This window comes from Mus musculus, chromosome 1 (assembly GCF_000001635.26).
Source record: "Mus musculus strain C57BL/6J chromosome 1, GRCm38.p6 C57BL/6J".
NCBI lineage: Eukaryota > Metazoa > Chordata > Mammalia > Rodentia > Muridae > Mus > Mus musculus.
Window position 1 is genome coordinate 110,034,245 of NC_000067.6, and position 17,916 is coordinate 110,052,160.

General features: G+C 37.8%; 1 protein-coding gene across 16 annotated transcripts in view; it reads left to right on the forward strand.

Annotated features, from left to right (window-relative positions):
• Cdh7 (cadherin 7, type 2) overlaps window positions 1-17,916 on the forward strand; it is a 163,036-nt gene that overhangs the window by 52,008 nt on the left and 93,112 nt on the right. For all 16 annotated transcript variants that reach the window (XM_017320693.2, XM_006529608.3, XM_006529600.3 and 13 more), the window contains one exon: window positions 14,573-14,867. In XM_017320693.2, coding sequence (XP_017176182.1) covers window positions 14,573-14,867 — 295 coding nt within the window. The remainder of the gene's footprint in view (window positions 1-14,572; window positions 14,868-17,916) is intronic.

Genomic DNA, 17,916 nt, shown 5'->3' on the forward strand with positions numbered 1-17,916 from the left:
AAATGGGCCATCAAGCAACAAACTAGTCTTGAGTTAGTTACAGTGAATTGAAGGTCATGCTCTAAATTGATGGACAATGCTAGTTATCTTCATGCAACAGGTGCCGTTTCAAAAAAACTTTTGTGAAAGAATGCACCTTTGTAAAGTGAGTGAAAGGTAAGGCTTGGAGATGGTGAAGTAAGAAACTGAGCTCCCTGTCAGGGAAATATGGAAACACATTGAGAAATAACCATATTTAATGAACATTTTTTTCTGTTTTCTTCATTGAATATTTTCTTTATTTTCATTTCAAATGTTAAGTCCTTTTCCAGTTTCCCAACCAGAATCCCCCTATTCTACCTGTCTCCCATAGCTTCTATGAGGCTGTTCCCCCACTACCATTTCCAGCTCCCCACCCTGGCATTCCCATACACTGTGACATCAAGCCTTCAGAGGACTAAAGGCCTCACCTCACATTAATGCCTTACAAGACCATCCTCTGCTACATATGCAGCTGGAGACATGGGTCCCTCCATGAATATTCTTTAGTTGGTTGTTTTGTCTCTTGGAGATCAGGGGATCTAGTTGGTTGATATTGTTGCTCTTCCTTTGGGGTTGTAAACCCCTTCAGCTCCTTCAGTCATTTCTGTAACACGTCCACTGGGGACCCATGCTCTGGGATTGGTGAATGTATATGGGATGGATTCTCAGATGGGGCAGTCTCTAGATGGCCTTTCCTTCAGTCTCTGCTTCACAATTTGTGTCTTTATTTCTTCCCATGAGTATTTTGTTCCCCTTTTGTACTGGCTGGTTTTGTGTGTCAACTTGACACAGCTGGAGTTATCACAGAGAAAGGAGTTTCAGTTGAGAAAATGCCTCCATGAGATCCAACTGTTTAAGGCATTTTCTCAATTAGTGATTTAGAGGGAAAGGCCCCTTGTGGGTGGGACCATCTCTGGGCTGGTAGTCTTGGTTCTATAAGAGAGCAGGCTGAGCAAGCCAGGGGAAGTAAGCCAGTAAAGAACATCCCTCTATGGCCTCTGCATCAGCTCCTGCTTTCTGACCTGCTTGAGTTCCAGTCCTGACTTCTTTCAGTGATGAACAGCAATGTGGAAATGTAATCTGAATAAACCCTTTCCTCCCCAACTCCTTCTTTGTTATGATGTTTGTGCAGGAATAGAAATCCTGATAAAGACACCCTTCTAAGAAGGACTGAAGCATCCACAATTTGGCCTTCCTTTTTCTTGAGCTTCAAGTTCTCTGTGAATTGTATCTTGAACACTCATAGCTTTTAGACTAATGCCCATTTATCAATGATGATTTACTAAGATGGGCATATAATTTACTATATTAATCCTGCCAATACATTAGCATTGGAGATATTTCTATCTTCTGATATCTTCTTCAATTTTTTTCTTCAGAGCCTTGAAGTTCTTGTCATACAGATCTTTTACTTGCTTAGGTAGAGTCACACTAAGGTATTTTTATATTATTTTTGACTATTAGTGTGGGTGTTATTTTCATAATTTCTTTCTCAGCCTGATTATCCTTTGAGTAGAGCAAGGCTATTCATTCTTTCAAGTTAATTTTATATCCAACCACTTTGATGAAGTTGCTTATCAGGTTTAGGAGCTCTCTGGTTGAATTTTGGGGGTCATTTAAATATACTATCATATCATCTGCAAATAGTGATATTTTGACTTCTACCTTTCCAACTTGTATTATTTGACATCCTTCCATTGTCTAATTGCTCTGGCAAGGACTTCAAGTACTATATTGAATAGATAGTAGTTAGCCTTGTCTAGTGCCTTAATTTAATGGGATTGCTTCAAATATATCTCCATTTAGTTTGAAATTGGCGAATGGTTTGTTCTATATTGCTTTTACTATGTTTAGGTATGGGCCTTGAATTCCTGCTCTTTCCAAGTCTTTTACCATGAAGGGTGTTGAATCTTGTCAAATGCTTTTTCAGCATCTAGTGAGGTAATCATGTGTTTTTTTTCTTGGAGTTTGTTTACATAGTTTATTACATTGATGGACTTCTTTATATTAACATGGAAAAACACCTACCTTCCTTGTAGAATTATCTCCTGCAGGATCACTGGGGTTTCCAACCTAGCTCAATCAGAAACCAGGCTGCCTTTCATGGTCCTACAGGTATCTGTCTAGAAAATAGTCCATTTCATCCAGAATGTCCAGTTTTGTTGAGTATAGTTTTTTGTACTAGCATGTGATTAAATTTTGAATTTCCTCATTTTCAGTTGTTATATCTCCCTTTTTATTTCTGATTTTGTTAATTTGGATACTATCCTGTGCCTTATATTTAGGCTGATAAGTGTTTATCTATGTTATTAATTTTCTCAAAGACCCAACTTCTGGTTTTATTGATTCTTTGTATAGTTCTTTTTATTTCTATTTGGTTGATTTCAGCCCTGAGTTTGATTATTTCCTGCCATCTATTCCTCTTGGGTTTATTTGCTTCTTTTTGTTCTAGAGCTTTTAGGTTGGCTGTCCAGCTGCTAGTATATGCTCTCTCCAGTTTCTTTTTGGAGGCACTCAGGGAATATGAGTTTTCCTTTTAGCACTGCTTTCATTGTGTTCCATAAGTTTTGGTATGTTGTGCCTTCATTTTCATTAAACTCTTAAAAGGTTTTCAATTTCTTTCTTTATTTCTCCCTTGACCAAGTTATCATTGAGTAGAATGTTGTTCAGTTTCCATGTGTATGTGGGCTTGTTGTTATTTTGTTGCTATTGAAGACCAGCCTTAGCTTGTAATGATCTGATAGGATACATGGCATTATTTCAGCCTTTCCTCTGTTGAGACCTGTTTTGTGACCAATTATGTGGTCAGTTTTGGGAAAAGTACCATGAGATGCTGAGAAGAATGTATATTCTTTTGTTTTAGGATGAAATGTTCTATACATATCAATAAATCCATTGAGATCATAACTTCTGTTAGTTTCCCTGTGTCTCTGTTTAGTTTCTGTATCTGTGATCTGTCCATTGGTGACAGTGGTGTTGAAGTCTCACACTATTATTGTATGAGATGTATTATGTGCTTTGAGCCTTAGTAAAGTTTCTCTTATGAGAAACTCCCACTTTTTGGCCCTGGCGTTCCCCTGTAATGGGGCATATAAAGTTTGCAAGTCCAATGGACCTCTCTTTCCAGTGATGGCCGAATAGGCCATCTTTTGATACATATGCAGCTAGAGTCAAGAGCTCCGGGGTACTGGTTAGTTCATAATGTTGTTTCACCTATAGGGTTGCATATCTCTTTAGCTTCTTGGGTATTTTATCTAGCACCTCCATTGGGGGCCCTGTGATCCATCCAATAGCTGTCTGTGAGCATCCACTTCTGTGTTTGCCAGGCCCCAGCATAGTCTCACAAGAGACAGCTATATCAGGGTCCTTTCAGCAAAATCTTGCTAGTGTATGCAATGGTGTCAGCGTTTGGAGGCTGATTATGGGATGGATCTATTGCGTCCCGCTCGACCAGCAAGAAAGATGCAACAAGCCAGAATCTTCCACGGCAAGAGCTTTATTGCTTGCTTCTCAGGAAGATTCCGAACCGGGAAAATGGCGCTGCTTTTATAACCGCAGCGTGACGTTTCAGCACCTGATATGGTGTGACAGCTCCTGATTCGTTGCTTGCCCATCACCCCACTATTACACCCCGAGAATGGGAGTGACTAGGAGTGAATTCACTCTCGCACCTGCGTACAAGGCTTGTTTACTAGTTAGGCACAACGGAGGCCCGCGCCATCTTATAATGGCGATTGCTCACAGCACACACGGCTCTCTTCAGAGATTACTGGCGGCACGCACGCGATTACTCGCAGCACGTACCGGCTCTCCACATCTCCCCCTTTTTATTTTATTAAAATTTGAGGTTGGTCTAGGCCTGTGTAATTATGCCCATCCGCTGTGGCTCCTGTCTTAGGTCGTTCCTCCAATGTCACAGCCTTTCCTGTCATAGGGTAACCCTATCGCCACCGGGTCCCGTGTCTTAGGTTGATCTGTGCATGAGGAAAGTTGCCCGTCCCTGGATACCGCAGTGCTATGTGACATTAACTACTAAATGACCTAGGGCGAACTCTATAAAATAGGCCAGCCACCAATGTCAATTAATTTTTGAGCATAGATAGCCAGATTTCAGGGGAGGCCCCTTGCTCGATGGCAGCAAGTGCTTGAGTTATCACAACCTTGTCACGTGTTTGTTGGGTTCTGAGCTTGCAAACCAACCAGAGCATGACCACAAGTCCACAGCAGGTGGCAACGCCAAATAAACCTACCCCCACCCATTCCTTAAAATAAGAAAAGGCAGATGAAATCCAGGAGGAGAGGCCCTCTGTCAATGACAGGTCCACTCTTGTCTAGTTATCTTTAGAACAGCGCTCTCAGGGCCTCAAGGGTCTCGTCAAATCTTTCAGACCAGTTTCCTGCAAGATATAAAGAAAGCTGTCTAGACAGATTAGCTGCATAAGTAAAATTTTTATATTGGACCCTGGTAATGTACAGAGCTTCCAGTTTTCTTTCACAACCCAACTGGGCCATCTGGTATAGAACACCTATCTGTTCCTCCGCCAGGTCAAGGCGCTGATTCAAAATCATCAGCCCTCCCTTTAACTTGGTACTAGCAGAAGTTTGGACAGTGATGGCATCAGCCAGATCTGCTGAAAGCTGATTTAATTTTGTGCCTGATTGAACCGCACTAACCATAGCGTACCCTGCAGCTGTAGCAGCAGCTGCACTGGCTGAAATTGGTATGATCATGGCAGTAGTAATGCCAAAATCTCTCTTTTGTCAAAACATAGATAAGGTGGAGGGTGTTTCCACTGGAACAGGGATCTAACCTGGGATCCGTGCCACCATGGCACGGGTGTTTTTTGTTACATCCCAACATTGAGAAATCCAACAAGAATCATTGGAACAGACTTCAAATGAATCATTTGAAAGAATAAACAAGAAAGGGGGGTAAACACAGACTGGGGTAGATGGATAATTAATCTGGTTTACCAAAGTTTTATTGAACCCAGTGATCTCTACACTGGTATTAGTATATCTATAAGAGTCCTGGGAGGCATAATGTATTCCCCAATACTGAGCAAATCTTGAGATGCCAGTAAAAGAAGCCTTTTCAACTGCTCCTCCCTGGATAAAAATCGAAAGATTGAGTTCTGTACAACTGTCATTGACTCCACAAAGCACCCACTTGTGAAAGGGATGCATTCTAAAGTCCTGTATGAAAAGTCCCTTTTTCATAACAAATTCCTTCTCTGGGTCATCTATCATGTTGGGAGAAAAGGAAAAGGTTTTACTCTGATCTGCCCAAGGAGTGATGGAGGATTGACAATCAGACCAAGGCAGGATCAGCCCTTCATCTTCCAAACTACAATGAGGGGCTATTTTTGGTTAGTGTGGACGTTCTTTGTCTGAAAAGTTAGGTGGTAGAAATGTACCATTAACCCAATTTACCTCCTGCCAAAAGGTCCGATTTGTAAAGGTTATCTCTACATTGGAAGTATCTTGGGTTGTGCTCACCCAACCTCCTCGATGCTCATTAAACTTCCCCAAAGCTCGGGCTGTGAGTTTGATACAATTTTCTGGTCCATTAAATTGAAAACATAAAGAACCCTGTTCTAGTAAAGAGCGATTTTCTCCTAATGGTGCTCGGGTGGGATCATAGGATAAATATGGCAAATCCACTGTTTTATTAGTAGTAAAGAATTTTGGAAAAACTATAGCATCATGGCGAACTGGCATTGGTTTAGGGAAAGTCGAGAGAATAGCCCATCTCTGCTTGCCCATTATACTAGGAACCTGAGACAAGTTCAGCATTGTCAGTATCAGGAACAGTCCTCGGGAGGTCAGCATCTTCTGCACCATCCTTGATGAATATCCTGCGGGTGAGTTGTTCCGGCAGCCAAAATGGGTTGTCTTCACTCTGTGGAAAAACACAAACAGCTCCCCAGAATCTGATTAAGATAGGATCCGGGCCTTTCCACTGACCAGTTAAAACATCCTTCCATTTGACCATTTCTTTTGGTGTATCAGGGTCTGAGCTATGTCGCTCAGCTGCAGAGCGTCCCTGCTCGTCGAGATTCAAAAAATTAAGTGTAAAGAGCGCCATAGATACCGCTACTCTTGGCACTGAGGGCAGAGTCTCATCAACTCCCCTTTTTGTTTTATAAGATAAGATTTGAGTGTGTGGTGGGCATGTTCCACAATGCCTTGACCTTGAGGATTATAAGGAAGGCCAGTCAAGTGAGTGACATCCATTTGATGACAAAATTGTTGAAATTTAGTAGAAGTATATGCTGGCCCATTATCCGTTTTAAGAATTGTGGGCTTGCCCCAAGCACTCCACGCTTCTAGGCAGTGCTGTATAACATGAGAGGCTTTTTCACCTGTTAAAGGTGTGGCAAACATTACACCAGAGCAGGTGTCAATAGAAACATGTAAATATTGATTTCTCCCAAAGGAGGAAATATGAGTGACATCCATTTGCCAGACCTGTAATGGCCTGACGCCACGAGGGTTTACCCCTACATGAGGAGTAGGTAAAAATTGACAACTACCTCTGCACATAAAACTGAGGTGCACTAGGACTCTGAAGCCGACAGTCCGGAGGCCGAACAGCAAGCTGGCTTTCACCAGCGGCTTTTTGCCTTTTTTTGGACTGAGTAGCTCGCCTTTTATCTTGTTGGTACCTTTCTCCCTTATAACGAACTGCTTCCTCCTCTGAGTCCGTTTCTTTAGAGGCGCTAACTCTTTTATCTGGTTCTGGGCTACTGAGAGCTAGCTGCTTAAATTCAACCAGTGTCGGGTATGGCAGTCTCTAGATGGTCTATCCTTTTGTCTCAGCTCCAAACTTTGTCTCTGTAACTCCCTCCATGGGTGTTTTGTTCCCAATTCTAAGAAGGGGCAAAGTGTCCACACTTTGGTCTTCGTTCTTCTTGAGTTTCATGTGTTTTGCAAATTGTAACTTATATCTTCGGTGTTTTAAGTTTCTGGGCTAATATCCACTTATCAGTGAGTACATATCATTTGAGTTCTTTTGTGATTGTGTTACCTCACTCAGAATAATGCCCTCCAGGTCCAACCATTTGCCTAGGAATTTCATAAATTCATTCTTTTTAATAGCTGAGTAGTACTCCTTTGTGTAAATGTACCACATTTTTGGTATCCATTCCTCTGTTGAGGGGCATATGGGTTCTTTCCAGCTTCTGGCTATTATAAATAAGGCTGCAATGAACATAGTGGAGCATGTTTCTTTCTTACTAGTTGGAACATCTCCTGGATACATGCCCAGGAGAGGTATTGTTGGATCCTCTGATAGTACCATGTCTAATTTTCTGAGAAACCGCCAGACTGATTTCCAGAGTGGTTGTACAAGCTTGCAATCCCACCAACAGTGGAGGAATGTTCCTCTTTCTCCACATCCTTGCCAGCATCTGCTGTCACCTGAATTTTTTATTTTAGCCACTCTGACTGGTGTGAGATGGAATCTCAGGGTTGTTTTGATTTGCATTTCCCTGGTGATTAAGGATGCTGAACATTTTTTCAGTTGTTTCTCAGCCATTTGGTATTCCTCAGGTGAGAATTCTTTGTTCAGCTATGAGCCCCATTTTTTAATGGGGTTATTTGATTTTTTTGGAGTCCACCTTCTTGAGTTCTTTATAAATATATATATTGGATATTAGTCCTCTATCTGATTTAGGATAGGTAAAGATCCTTTCCCAATCTGTTGGTGGTCTTTTTGTCTTGTTGATGGTGTCTTTTGCCTTACCGAAGCTTTGCAGTTTCATGAGGTCCCATTTGTCAATTCTCTATCTTACAGCACAAGTCATTGCTGTTCTATTCAGGAATTTTTCCCCTGTGCCAATGTGCTGCCCATTTTCTCCCTACCTATTCAACATTGTACTTGAAGTCCTAGCCAGAGCAATTTGACAACAAAATATCAATATATATCATATATATGATATCAAGGGGATACAAATTGGAAAAGAAGAAGTCAAAATATCACATTTTGCAGATGATATGATAGTATATATAAGTGACCCTAAATATTCCACCAGAGAAATCCTAAGCCTGATAAACAGCTTCAATGAAGTAGCTGGATATAAAATTAACTCGAACAAGTCAATGGCCTTTCTCTCAAAGAATAAACAGGCTGAGAAAGAAATTAGTGAAACAACATCCTCCTCAATTGTCACAAATAATATAAAATACCTTGGCATGACTCTAACTAAGGAAGTAAAAGATCTGTATGATAAGAACTTCAAGTCTCTGAAGAAAGAAATTAAAGAAGATCTCAGAAGATGGAAAGATCTCCCATGTTCATGGATTGGCAGGATCAACATTGTAAAAATGGCTATCTTGCCAAAAGCAATCTATAGATTCAATGCAATCCCCATCAAAATTCCAACTCAATTCTTCAACGAATTAGAAAGAGCAATCTGCAAATTCATCTGGAATAACAAAAAACCTAGGATAGCAAAAACTCTTCTCAAGGATAAAATAACCTTTGGTGGAATCACCATGCCTGACCTAAAGCTTTACTATAGAGCAATTGTGATCAAAATGGCATGGTACTGGTATAATGACAGAAAAATAGACAAATGGAATAGAATTGAAGACCCAGAAATGAACCCACATACCTATGGTCACTTGATTTTTAACAAGGGAGCTAAAACCATCCAGTGGAAAAAAGACAGCATTTTCAACAAATGGTGCTGGCATAAGTGGTGGTTATCCTGTAGAAGAATGTGAATTGATCCATTCCTATCTCTTTGTACCAAGGTCAAATCTAAGTGGATCAAGGAGCTCTATATAAAACCAGAGACACTGAAACTTATAGAGGAGAAAGTGGGGAAAAGCCTCTAAGATATTGGGACAGTCTTTGTTTTTTATTGGGGAATTGAGTCCATTGATGTTACAAGAGAGTAAGCAAAAGTGATTATTGCTTTCTGTTATTTTTGTTCTCGTAGGTAGAATTATTTTTATGTGGCCATCTTCTTTTGGTTTTTTTTTTTTGGAAGATTTATTTCATGGTTTTTTTTCTTCCTTTTCCCTAAGGTGTTGTTTCCCTCCTTGTGTTGGAGTTTTCCAGTTACTATCCTTTGTAGGGCTGGCTTTGTGGAAAGATATTGTTTAATTTTTTTCCGCATGAAATATCTTTGTTTCTTCATGTACAGTTCTTGAGAGATGTGCTGGGTATAGTAGTCTGGGCTGGCATATGTGTTCTCTTTAGAGTCTGTATGACATCTGTCCAGGATATTCTGGGTTTTATAGTCTCTAGTGAGAAGTCTCCTGTCATTCTTTTAGGCATGTCTTTATATGTTACTTGATCTTTTCCCCTTACTGCTTTTAATATTCTTTTTTTGTTTTTGTTTTGTTTTGTGTATTTGGTGTTTTGACTATTATGTGATGGGAAGAATTATTTTCTGGTCCACTCTACTTGGAGTTCTGTAGGCTTCTTGTATGATCATGGGCATCTCTTTCTTTAGATTAGTGACCTTTTCTTTTATACATTTGTTGAAGATATTTACTGGACCTTTGATATGGGAATCTTCATTTGCTTCTATACCTGTTATCTTTGGGTTTGTTCTTCTCATGGTATCCTGAATTTCCTGGATGTTTCAGTTTATGAACTTTTTGCATTTTGCATTTTCTTTGACTGTTGTGTCAATGTTTTCTATGGTATCTTCTGCCCCTGATATTCTTCTATCTCTTGTATTCTGTTGATGATGCTTGCATCTATGAGCCCTGATCCCTTTCCTAGGTTTCCTATCTTCAGGGTTGCCTCCATTTGTGATTTCTTTATTGTTACTATTTCCACTATTAGACCCTGGATGGTTTTATTCAATTCCTTCACCTGTTTGATTGTGTTTTCCTGTAAATCTCTAAGGGATTTGTTTTGTTTCCTCTTTAATGGCTTCTACTTGTTTGCCTGTGTTCTTCTGAATTTCTCTTTGGAGATAATTATGTCCTTCTTAAAGTCCTCTATCATCATCATGAGAAAAGGATTTTAATTTGAATCTTGCTTTTCCTGGTGTGATGGGGTATCTAGGACTTGCTGTGGTGGGAGAACTGGGTTCTGATGATTCCAAGTAGCCTTGGTTTTTGTTGCCTATGCTCTTGCACTTGCCTCTCATCATCTGGTTATCTCTTGTGCTACCTGCCCTTGTTGTCTCTGATCCTGTCCTTCCTGTGATTCTGATTGTGTCAGTTCTCCTCAGAGTCCAGGCCTCTCTGTGATCCAGTGATTTTGGGATCCTGTGATCCTGAGATCCTGGGTATCTCAGAGTTCCTGGGAGTCAAGCTGCCTCTGGAATCCTGAAATCATGGTATGACCAACCTCCTGAGATTCTGTTGTGTTAGCACTCCTGACAGTGAAGCTTCCTCTTGTTGTTTTGGCACTGTGATCCTGGGTGTGTTAGTTCACCTGGGAACTGAGATTCCTCTGGGTTTTGTGGGACTGTGTGTGGGACCAGTATACAAAGTCTGCTTAGGGCATAGGCTCAGACAGGAGAGAACCTGTGCAATTGGCTGGGGTGAGGTTCCTCTGGCCCTGAAACATGGGTGATCCCAGTTACCCATGGTGTTGTTGCAGATGTTGTGGCCTCCTCTCCTTTGATCCTGGACATGTTAGAGCACCTGGAAGTAGAGCTTCTGCTGGGTGTTTAGGGTGGGAAGCTATCTCCCAACATCTACTCTAACCAGAGATTCAGACTGGAAGGCTAATGGACATTTTTTGAAAATTCAAAATGGAGATGAAGATAATCAATGCAATAAAAGTTATATTCATTTTGAAGTGATCCATCAAAAAATGGTTTCTCAGAAAGACTGTCTTCCTAAAAACTATGAATAGAATATAAGGAGCTCAATTGACACTCTATCAATAAGTCAGCCAAGAGCAGAAGGACAGTAGACAACCTCTTCTAGATGATGGCTTATCCTGGAAATCTGTCACAATGAATCTTTCTGATCAAGGGTGAGGAGGCACCCTATATCAGCAATAAGTTTTGGTCCTCATCACTTCTCAATCTCGTCATACTTAAACATGCATTTAACAAAAGGAGTTACATAACTATTACTTATCCAAGAAAATTCATATTTGACAATTAATTATAACAGCATAGAAAGGGATATAACATATAAATATGTGACAGTATTAGATCAAGGGAAGAATGAGTGTATTCATAGCAATTTAAGTAAAATGTTAAAATATTGAAACTTAAAAATATTTACTTGTCACAAATGTAACATTATACAGCCTGAGAAGGAAGAGTAATTCTCTTTAAGAGATAATGGGTCTACAATGTCTTGTTAAAATATACATTTTAGAACATATTCCTTTATAATATCTACCCACTATCACTTCCCTCCAACTCTACTCCATCACCCTTTAAACTACATGTCTTATATTGTTTTTCTCTATTAATAAACTCTAAGTCCAATTAATGTTTATTATATGCACATAGATTTTAAATGTACAAAACTTTAAAATATAAAAAATCTTTTAAATTATAATAGCTGTCCACAGAGAAATACACATGTACAAAAATACACAAACACAAAAATAAACCTGTGAGTGTGTGTGTGTGTGTGTGTGTGACTACACGGATATTTGTCAAATTAAGTATGGCAGAATGACATAGGCTGACATGGGTTTGATTAACCGTTAAGGGCACATGCTGTTCTTACTGAGGTCTCATATTTGGTTCCATGCTTCAATATAAAGTGGTGCATAAATTATTTTATATAGGGCACCTGGATGTCCCGAGCATGCTTCTAGTCTCCTCAGCCACTTGCACTTAAATAAAGATTTACACATACACATACACACACACACACTCAGACATATATAGACAAACACATTAAAAATTTTAAAAAAATAAGAATGCAATTTGCTATTTATAATGCAATCTTTTTATCTTACGCTGATGATTCTTTTTCTTAAGGGAGAATAACAAAACAAAATTTTCTACCTCTTAAGATTATGATAGTTCATGACTCCAGGAGCCATGTGTGTGCCTATGTTCCTCAACAAAAGTTGCGACGGCTCTGACTTTCAGGGCAGACCTTAAGACTGTGAAAAAGAACTCCAAAAACATGATTTCAAAAATATAAAATTTCTAGACGATGAAAAATATAGGAATGCAATACGAATTGTATGAGGGACTTCACAGACCTAAAATAGCAAAGCAGCTGTAATAATAAGACAACTTTCAGAAAGATATAAACGTAGGAAGATTCTTGAGTTAAATGTCAGCCTAGAACAGGGTAAGTTTAGGCCCAGGTCTGGTGAAAATGGTCATTTCAGGACAGGATACCACCCAGCTAGTTAACTGTCTGTGCTTATAAAGGAATTCAATTGCTAATGTTTAGAAACATTCTTGCTTCCTTTTTTACGAATCAGAGAACTACGGTAATAATATGCTGATTTGTGGGATAATCAAAATGGAATCCGGGGTGAATATTGGAATTTATATGCACATAAAAGACTGTGATTTGGTCTGCAAGAGAAAACTGTCTTAAGCAGAACACCTACCCATGACTGGCTTTCATTTTTAAGCCCTCCCCTCTAAAAGACTTATTTATAAATCTTAGGTAATATAAACAGCAATTAGATTTATGTAAGGGAAAAATTCTGTTGTGTGTATGTAGGTAATGTGATTATGGTTATTTAGTGCCATGACAGATATCTGCAGACTTGAAGACAACTTTGTGGGATCTACTTTGGAAGTCTTTATATGATAATCAATATTAGGTTGCCAGCTTTGCACACCACAGGCAGTTCCAAAAGACCCATCTCATTGATACTCAAATAAGATTAGTTGAAACATATGTTTATGAGTCAGAAAATGAATTTAGGAGAGCAACACTGAAGCCCTGAACTTCAGCTATTCAGAGTATTCAGGAGGTAGTCAGATGTACCTCATTTTCCCAAAATGTTCTTTGTGGTAATTCTGCACGTCCTCCTGAACAAGGTCACAGCTCCTATCCAAGAAGAAGCATCACTGTCTGAATATTGTAGACTTAATAGTCACACAAACCAGTAAGTTTTCACTATTCTCTTGCTTTAGAGAGCAATTTTTGCCTTGAGAGACAATGTACTCAGTCTTTGCCTGCAACAGTTTCTTCATCTGTTGATAGGATTAGCAAAAATTTATAAACATTAAATGAGATACTGAGTTGATGATATTGATAAAGGTGATATTTTAGGGTTATTTGATTCAATTATAACAATTCATATATATGTATATTATTACATATACTTATTACATATACATAATATACTTATTTGCATATCAGTAATTTCTGCATTTTTTGAGATAATTCGGAGATTCATTTTCCTTATAGATTGATAATACACATGATTCACCAATATGCCTCCATGACACACACATAACAAAAATAAAATAATATACCACAATCACATAAATATATAACTCATGTCAGAATGTCTTTTTGTGCTCTTTATTCAGAAAGCAAAGGATAAATTAGGTATTTAAAAACCTGAAGCACAGCTGTAAAAAGTATCACTTGCAAAATTATAAACAGCAGAACCTGATCCCTCCACATCATGAATAGATGAAAATGCTTTGCCGACAACATCTTAAGGGCTTTCCAAAGTTTACTATTTTTAACAAGTTATCTTTGAAAAATGCAAATGTAGTAGTGGAGGACAATGGAAAATTTCATTATTTGATAAATTGACTTTTTGTGTTATTAACCAAAGTCCTAGAAGACAATAGTTCTGAGCGATGAGCAGTTGGTAAATGATGGATTAGATCGCATGTTTTTCAGGTTCAGGAAATTACATGACTATTTCTGTTTATTTTTCAAGGTTCCTCTGTTCAACATTATGCCCTAACAATACCCTAACAAACAGCATGAGCAATTTCAGATATGAAATACAAATCAGAAAGTGCTACCCCAATGCTGACGCTAGGGTTGATCATGCAAATCTATTGAATTCTTTGTATTTCAGGAACTGTTGAGTAGAATCTCATGCACATATTTATTTAAAAATCCTTACTTTCTGAGCAATAGTTTTTCAGGTTCAAAATTTAAAATATTGAACAATTAAAAGATTGGATTTTTCATCTTTTCTGATTAATCAAAGAGAGGACTGTGAATGGGGACTGGCTGGGGAGGTAGGAGAGAGTTTCTAAGAGAGTGAAGCATATATATATATATATATATATATATATATATATATATATATGCAAATTAATTACTATCTCAGAACTAAATTTACAAATGTTCTGAAGAAAAACCTCATAGCATGAAAGTCAAATCAAGTATATGCATGCATATGTATTTAATATATATATGTAAATTTAGGAATGGCATGAAGATATGTTTAGAAATGAGACTATGTGCAAAAAGAAATAAAATCTACTTTTTCTCAGAGCTGGATTTCACATTGTATATTCTGGCTTCTTAGCACAATCAGCACTTAGCTCATCTTTCCAAAAACAATGAAATTTCTTACAGCTGTGACATGAAAGTGATTTTTACATAACTTTATATTGCTGACTCTCTTGTAAGTTAATCTCATCTCACATGAATTTTTCACCAGCTCCACTCTGATGTTGATAAAGGAGACGGTTCCATCAAGTACATCTTGTCAGGCGAAGGGGCAAGTTCAATTTTCATTATTGATGAGAACACTGGTGATATCCATGCTACCAAGAGACTGGATCGGGAGGAGCAGGCCTATTATACACTGAGAGCCCAAGCTCTGGACAGACTCACCAACAAGCCTGTGGAGCCTGAATCAGAGTTTGTTATCAAGATTCAGGATATCAATGACAATGAACCCAAATTTCTAGATGGTCCATACACAGCAGGAGTTCCTGAGATGTCTCCTGTAGGTAAGTAAGGAGCATGCTGGTTTTGCAATAAATATCTTAAAATAATACCGTTCTATGTGCAGGCGTGGTCAGAAAGGAAGAAAACCGATGGCATACTAGCTTCTTTCATCTTCATTTACCCAGTTGGAAGGTTTGGAAAAGGCTTTAATTTGGTCATTTTATATTTTTACACTTTATAATGATTTATACAGCTCTCATTGCCTTTAATAAATGGCTTGTGTATTTTCCTTTTAACAATACTCACTTCTTTAAAATTATGATTACAATAATCTCTAACAAGTTACTATTTTGTTTTTAAAAACGTACTTCCCTGTAAATTCTTCCAGCTGTCCCTCCATCCCCTCTCTCCCTAGTTACTCTCAGCTTGAACTGCATAAAACAAACAAACAATAAACTTTACTTTGACTATAGTTAATGCCCCCTGATTTCCACTTTTTTTTTTTTTTTTAACCAGAAGGCTGCTAGCAGCTGTGTAACTCAGCACAGGGCTGCTGGCCCATTTTCTCTCTGAGTATCCAAAGCCACCACTACCAATCCTTTCGTAACCTTTTCACATGTAAATCACAACCCAAGTTGTTTTCATAGAAGTAAATCAATAGAGAAATAGGAAAACAATAGAAAGTCTCCTCTTGTAAAGTCTTTCATCATCTCTTCATTAAAGAAACAAAATGTAAATTCTTCATTTACCTTTATGCCAAACATTATAAAATTTGTATAGTATTTCTTCAACACCACATTTCTTAGCCAGTATGTAATCCATGTGTATAAATAAAAATTTTAAAATGAGACTGTAAGATAGGACAATGTATCTATAAAAGTTATCCATGTTAGTCTTATTATTGAAGGTTGAAGCTAAGATAATACATACATACAACAGGTTCTCTTTTGTCCCCTCCTCGGACCCACCCAACCAGATCCACTGCTTTCCATTCCCCTTCAAAAAAGAGCAGACCATCCAGTGATATCAAACAAATTTTGACATAATGAAAGGTAGGCTGGACAAGGAAACCCATTATGGAGAAAAATGTTCCATGAGCAGTCAAAAAGTTAGAGACACCAAACTTGCACTCTTTGAAGTCCAATAATAATTCCAAGCTAAAGAAACATACCTTATATGCAGAAAGCCTGATGCAGATCCATGCAGAACTTATACCATATAGACATTTTAACCAATATGTTTTGTCTTGTTTTATTCATTCAATCATTTTATGGGGGCTTTTACACTGGGGGTAGGATGTACAGATAAATATTTTTTATGTGTTATATTTACAGCATCACAATTTAGACCCTAATCATTTGGGGACATGTGGCTTCAGCTTTTAATTAAATTCAAACTGAAAACAAGAGTATTGTTGGTACTTGTAGTTTGTAAATGTCAGTACATTGATGTGCATGTCTGTAACATAGCAGGTGTATTCTGTTCCATGACTTCAAAGTGCTTTTTGCCAAGAATAGCAACAACGATAGTGAAGTTTGTGGGCAAGGGGCTGTTTATGAGAAGTTGACATGTTTCCTCTTCCAATTAATGGTGTTTACTAAAACAGGTTTTAGGTGTTTGACATAGTGTGATACTTCTATCTAATGTGTAATCTATCATTAGATATGCTAATTGGGTATATGCAAATTGGTTAGTTTTTGAGACTACATAATGTATCTACTGTTTTGCTGTGGATGATTTCTACTCTAGTATCAAGAAACATGAATATTATGCACACATGCAAATTATTTTACTGAAATTGATTGATTTCAATGAGATAAAATATTTCATTTAATTAACACTAAGAGTTATATTTTATAAATGATAATAAAATCATAGAACAATTTTCATATTGCCACAGAGCATAGATAACCATCAAAATTTTACATTTAGAGACTAGACAAAAAAAGAAAAAAGAAAGAAGAAAAAGAAAAAGAAAAGAAAAGAGTTCTATTAGTAAATTGCTTGCCATGAAATCAGGAGGATCTGAATTCAATTCCAGGATTCATGGCAAAAACTGGCAGTACACACTTGTAATTCCAGCTCTGGGAGGCTCACAGAAAGATTTCTGGGTTTGATAGGTATTCAGCTTGATCTATTCAGTAAGGCTCAGGTCAGGGAAAGACCCTGTTTCAAATACCAAGCTGGATGGATTATTAATAATGATGCTCAGGGTTGATTTCTCTCTAGCACCCACACAAGTGCCCCCACCTACCCACATGCAACCTCAAAGTTTATGAACAAGTTTATAAGCACATATTAGCAAATATGCTTGTACATTCATTTATTAAATAATTCAAGTATGTTGATAAACTAAACATTTATAAAATTTAGCATATTTACAAACACTTAAAATGTAACTTTTTGATTCATTTATGAGAATACATTATTGGCCATGTTGGTTCTATGAGGTATAACTGGTGAAGTTTAGCAAAGAGGAAATGAAACATAAATAATATTTGTGACTATAACTTAATAATTTCTACTCAAAAATAAGGGAGATAGAATTAATTAGTAAGATATATTATAATATGAACATTGTGTGGAATTTTCAAAATATGTTAGTGACAAAACACATTCACAAATATATGTCAAGCATTTGTCAATATGATAGTAGAATTAAAACTATATTTAGGAAATTTGTGTAACTAAAATAATATTCAAATAATGTATAAAATGGTAACATTGCCTTATGCATCAGGCAGAAGATAAATTAGATGATAACATAGGCATAAATGTATGAGGTAATTATGCCGATTTAAAGTTTATAATTCTATGTGTAGGGGAAAACCAGAGATTGGAATCAATGCTCTCCCTTTGTTTTTCCTTTCACTTAAAAGAGATTTTTTTTTCTAACTGATATATCCTGATTTCTCCCAGTGCTTCTCCCATTTCCACCCATTGGATCCATCTGGATCCACCCATTTTTTGTGTTTCATTAGAAAACAAGTGGCTTTGCTTGCTTTTGTGTCCCAATCCTCCTACTGGGTTGCCTCATCATGACATGAAGGGAGGTGCCTAATATTGCAATTGGATAGAGCCATAATTCGTTGAAATCCCTAGGAGTCCTGT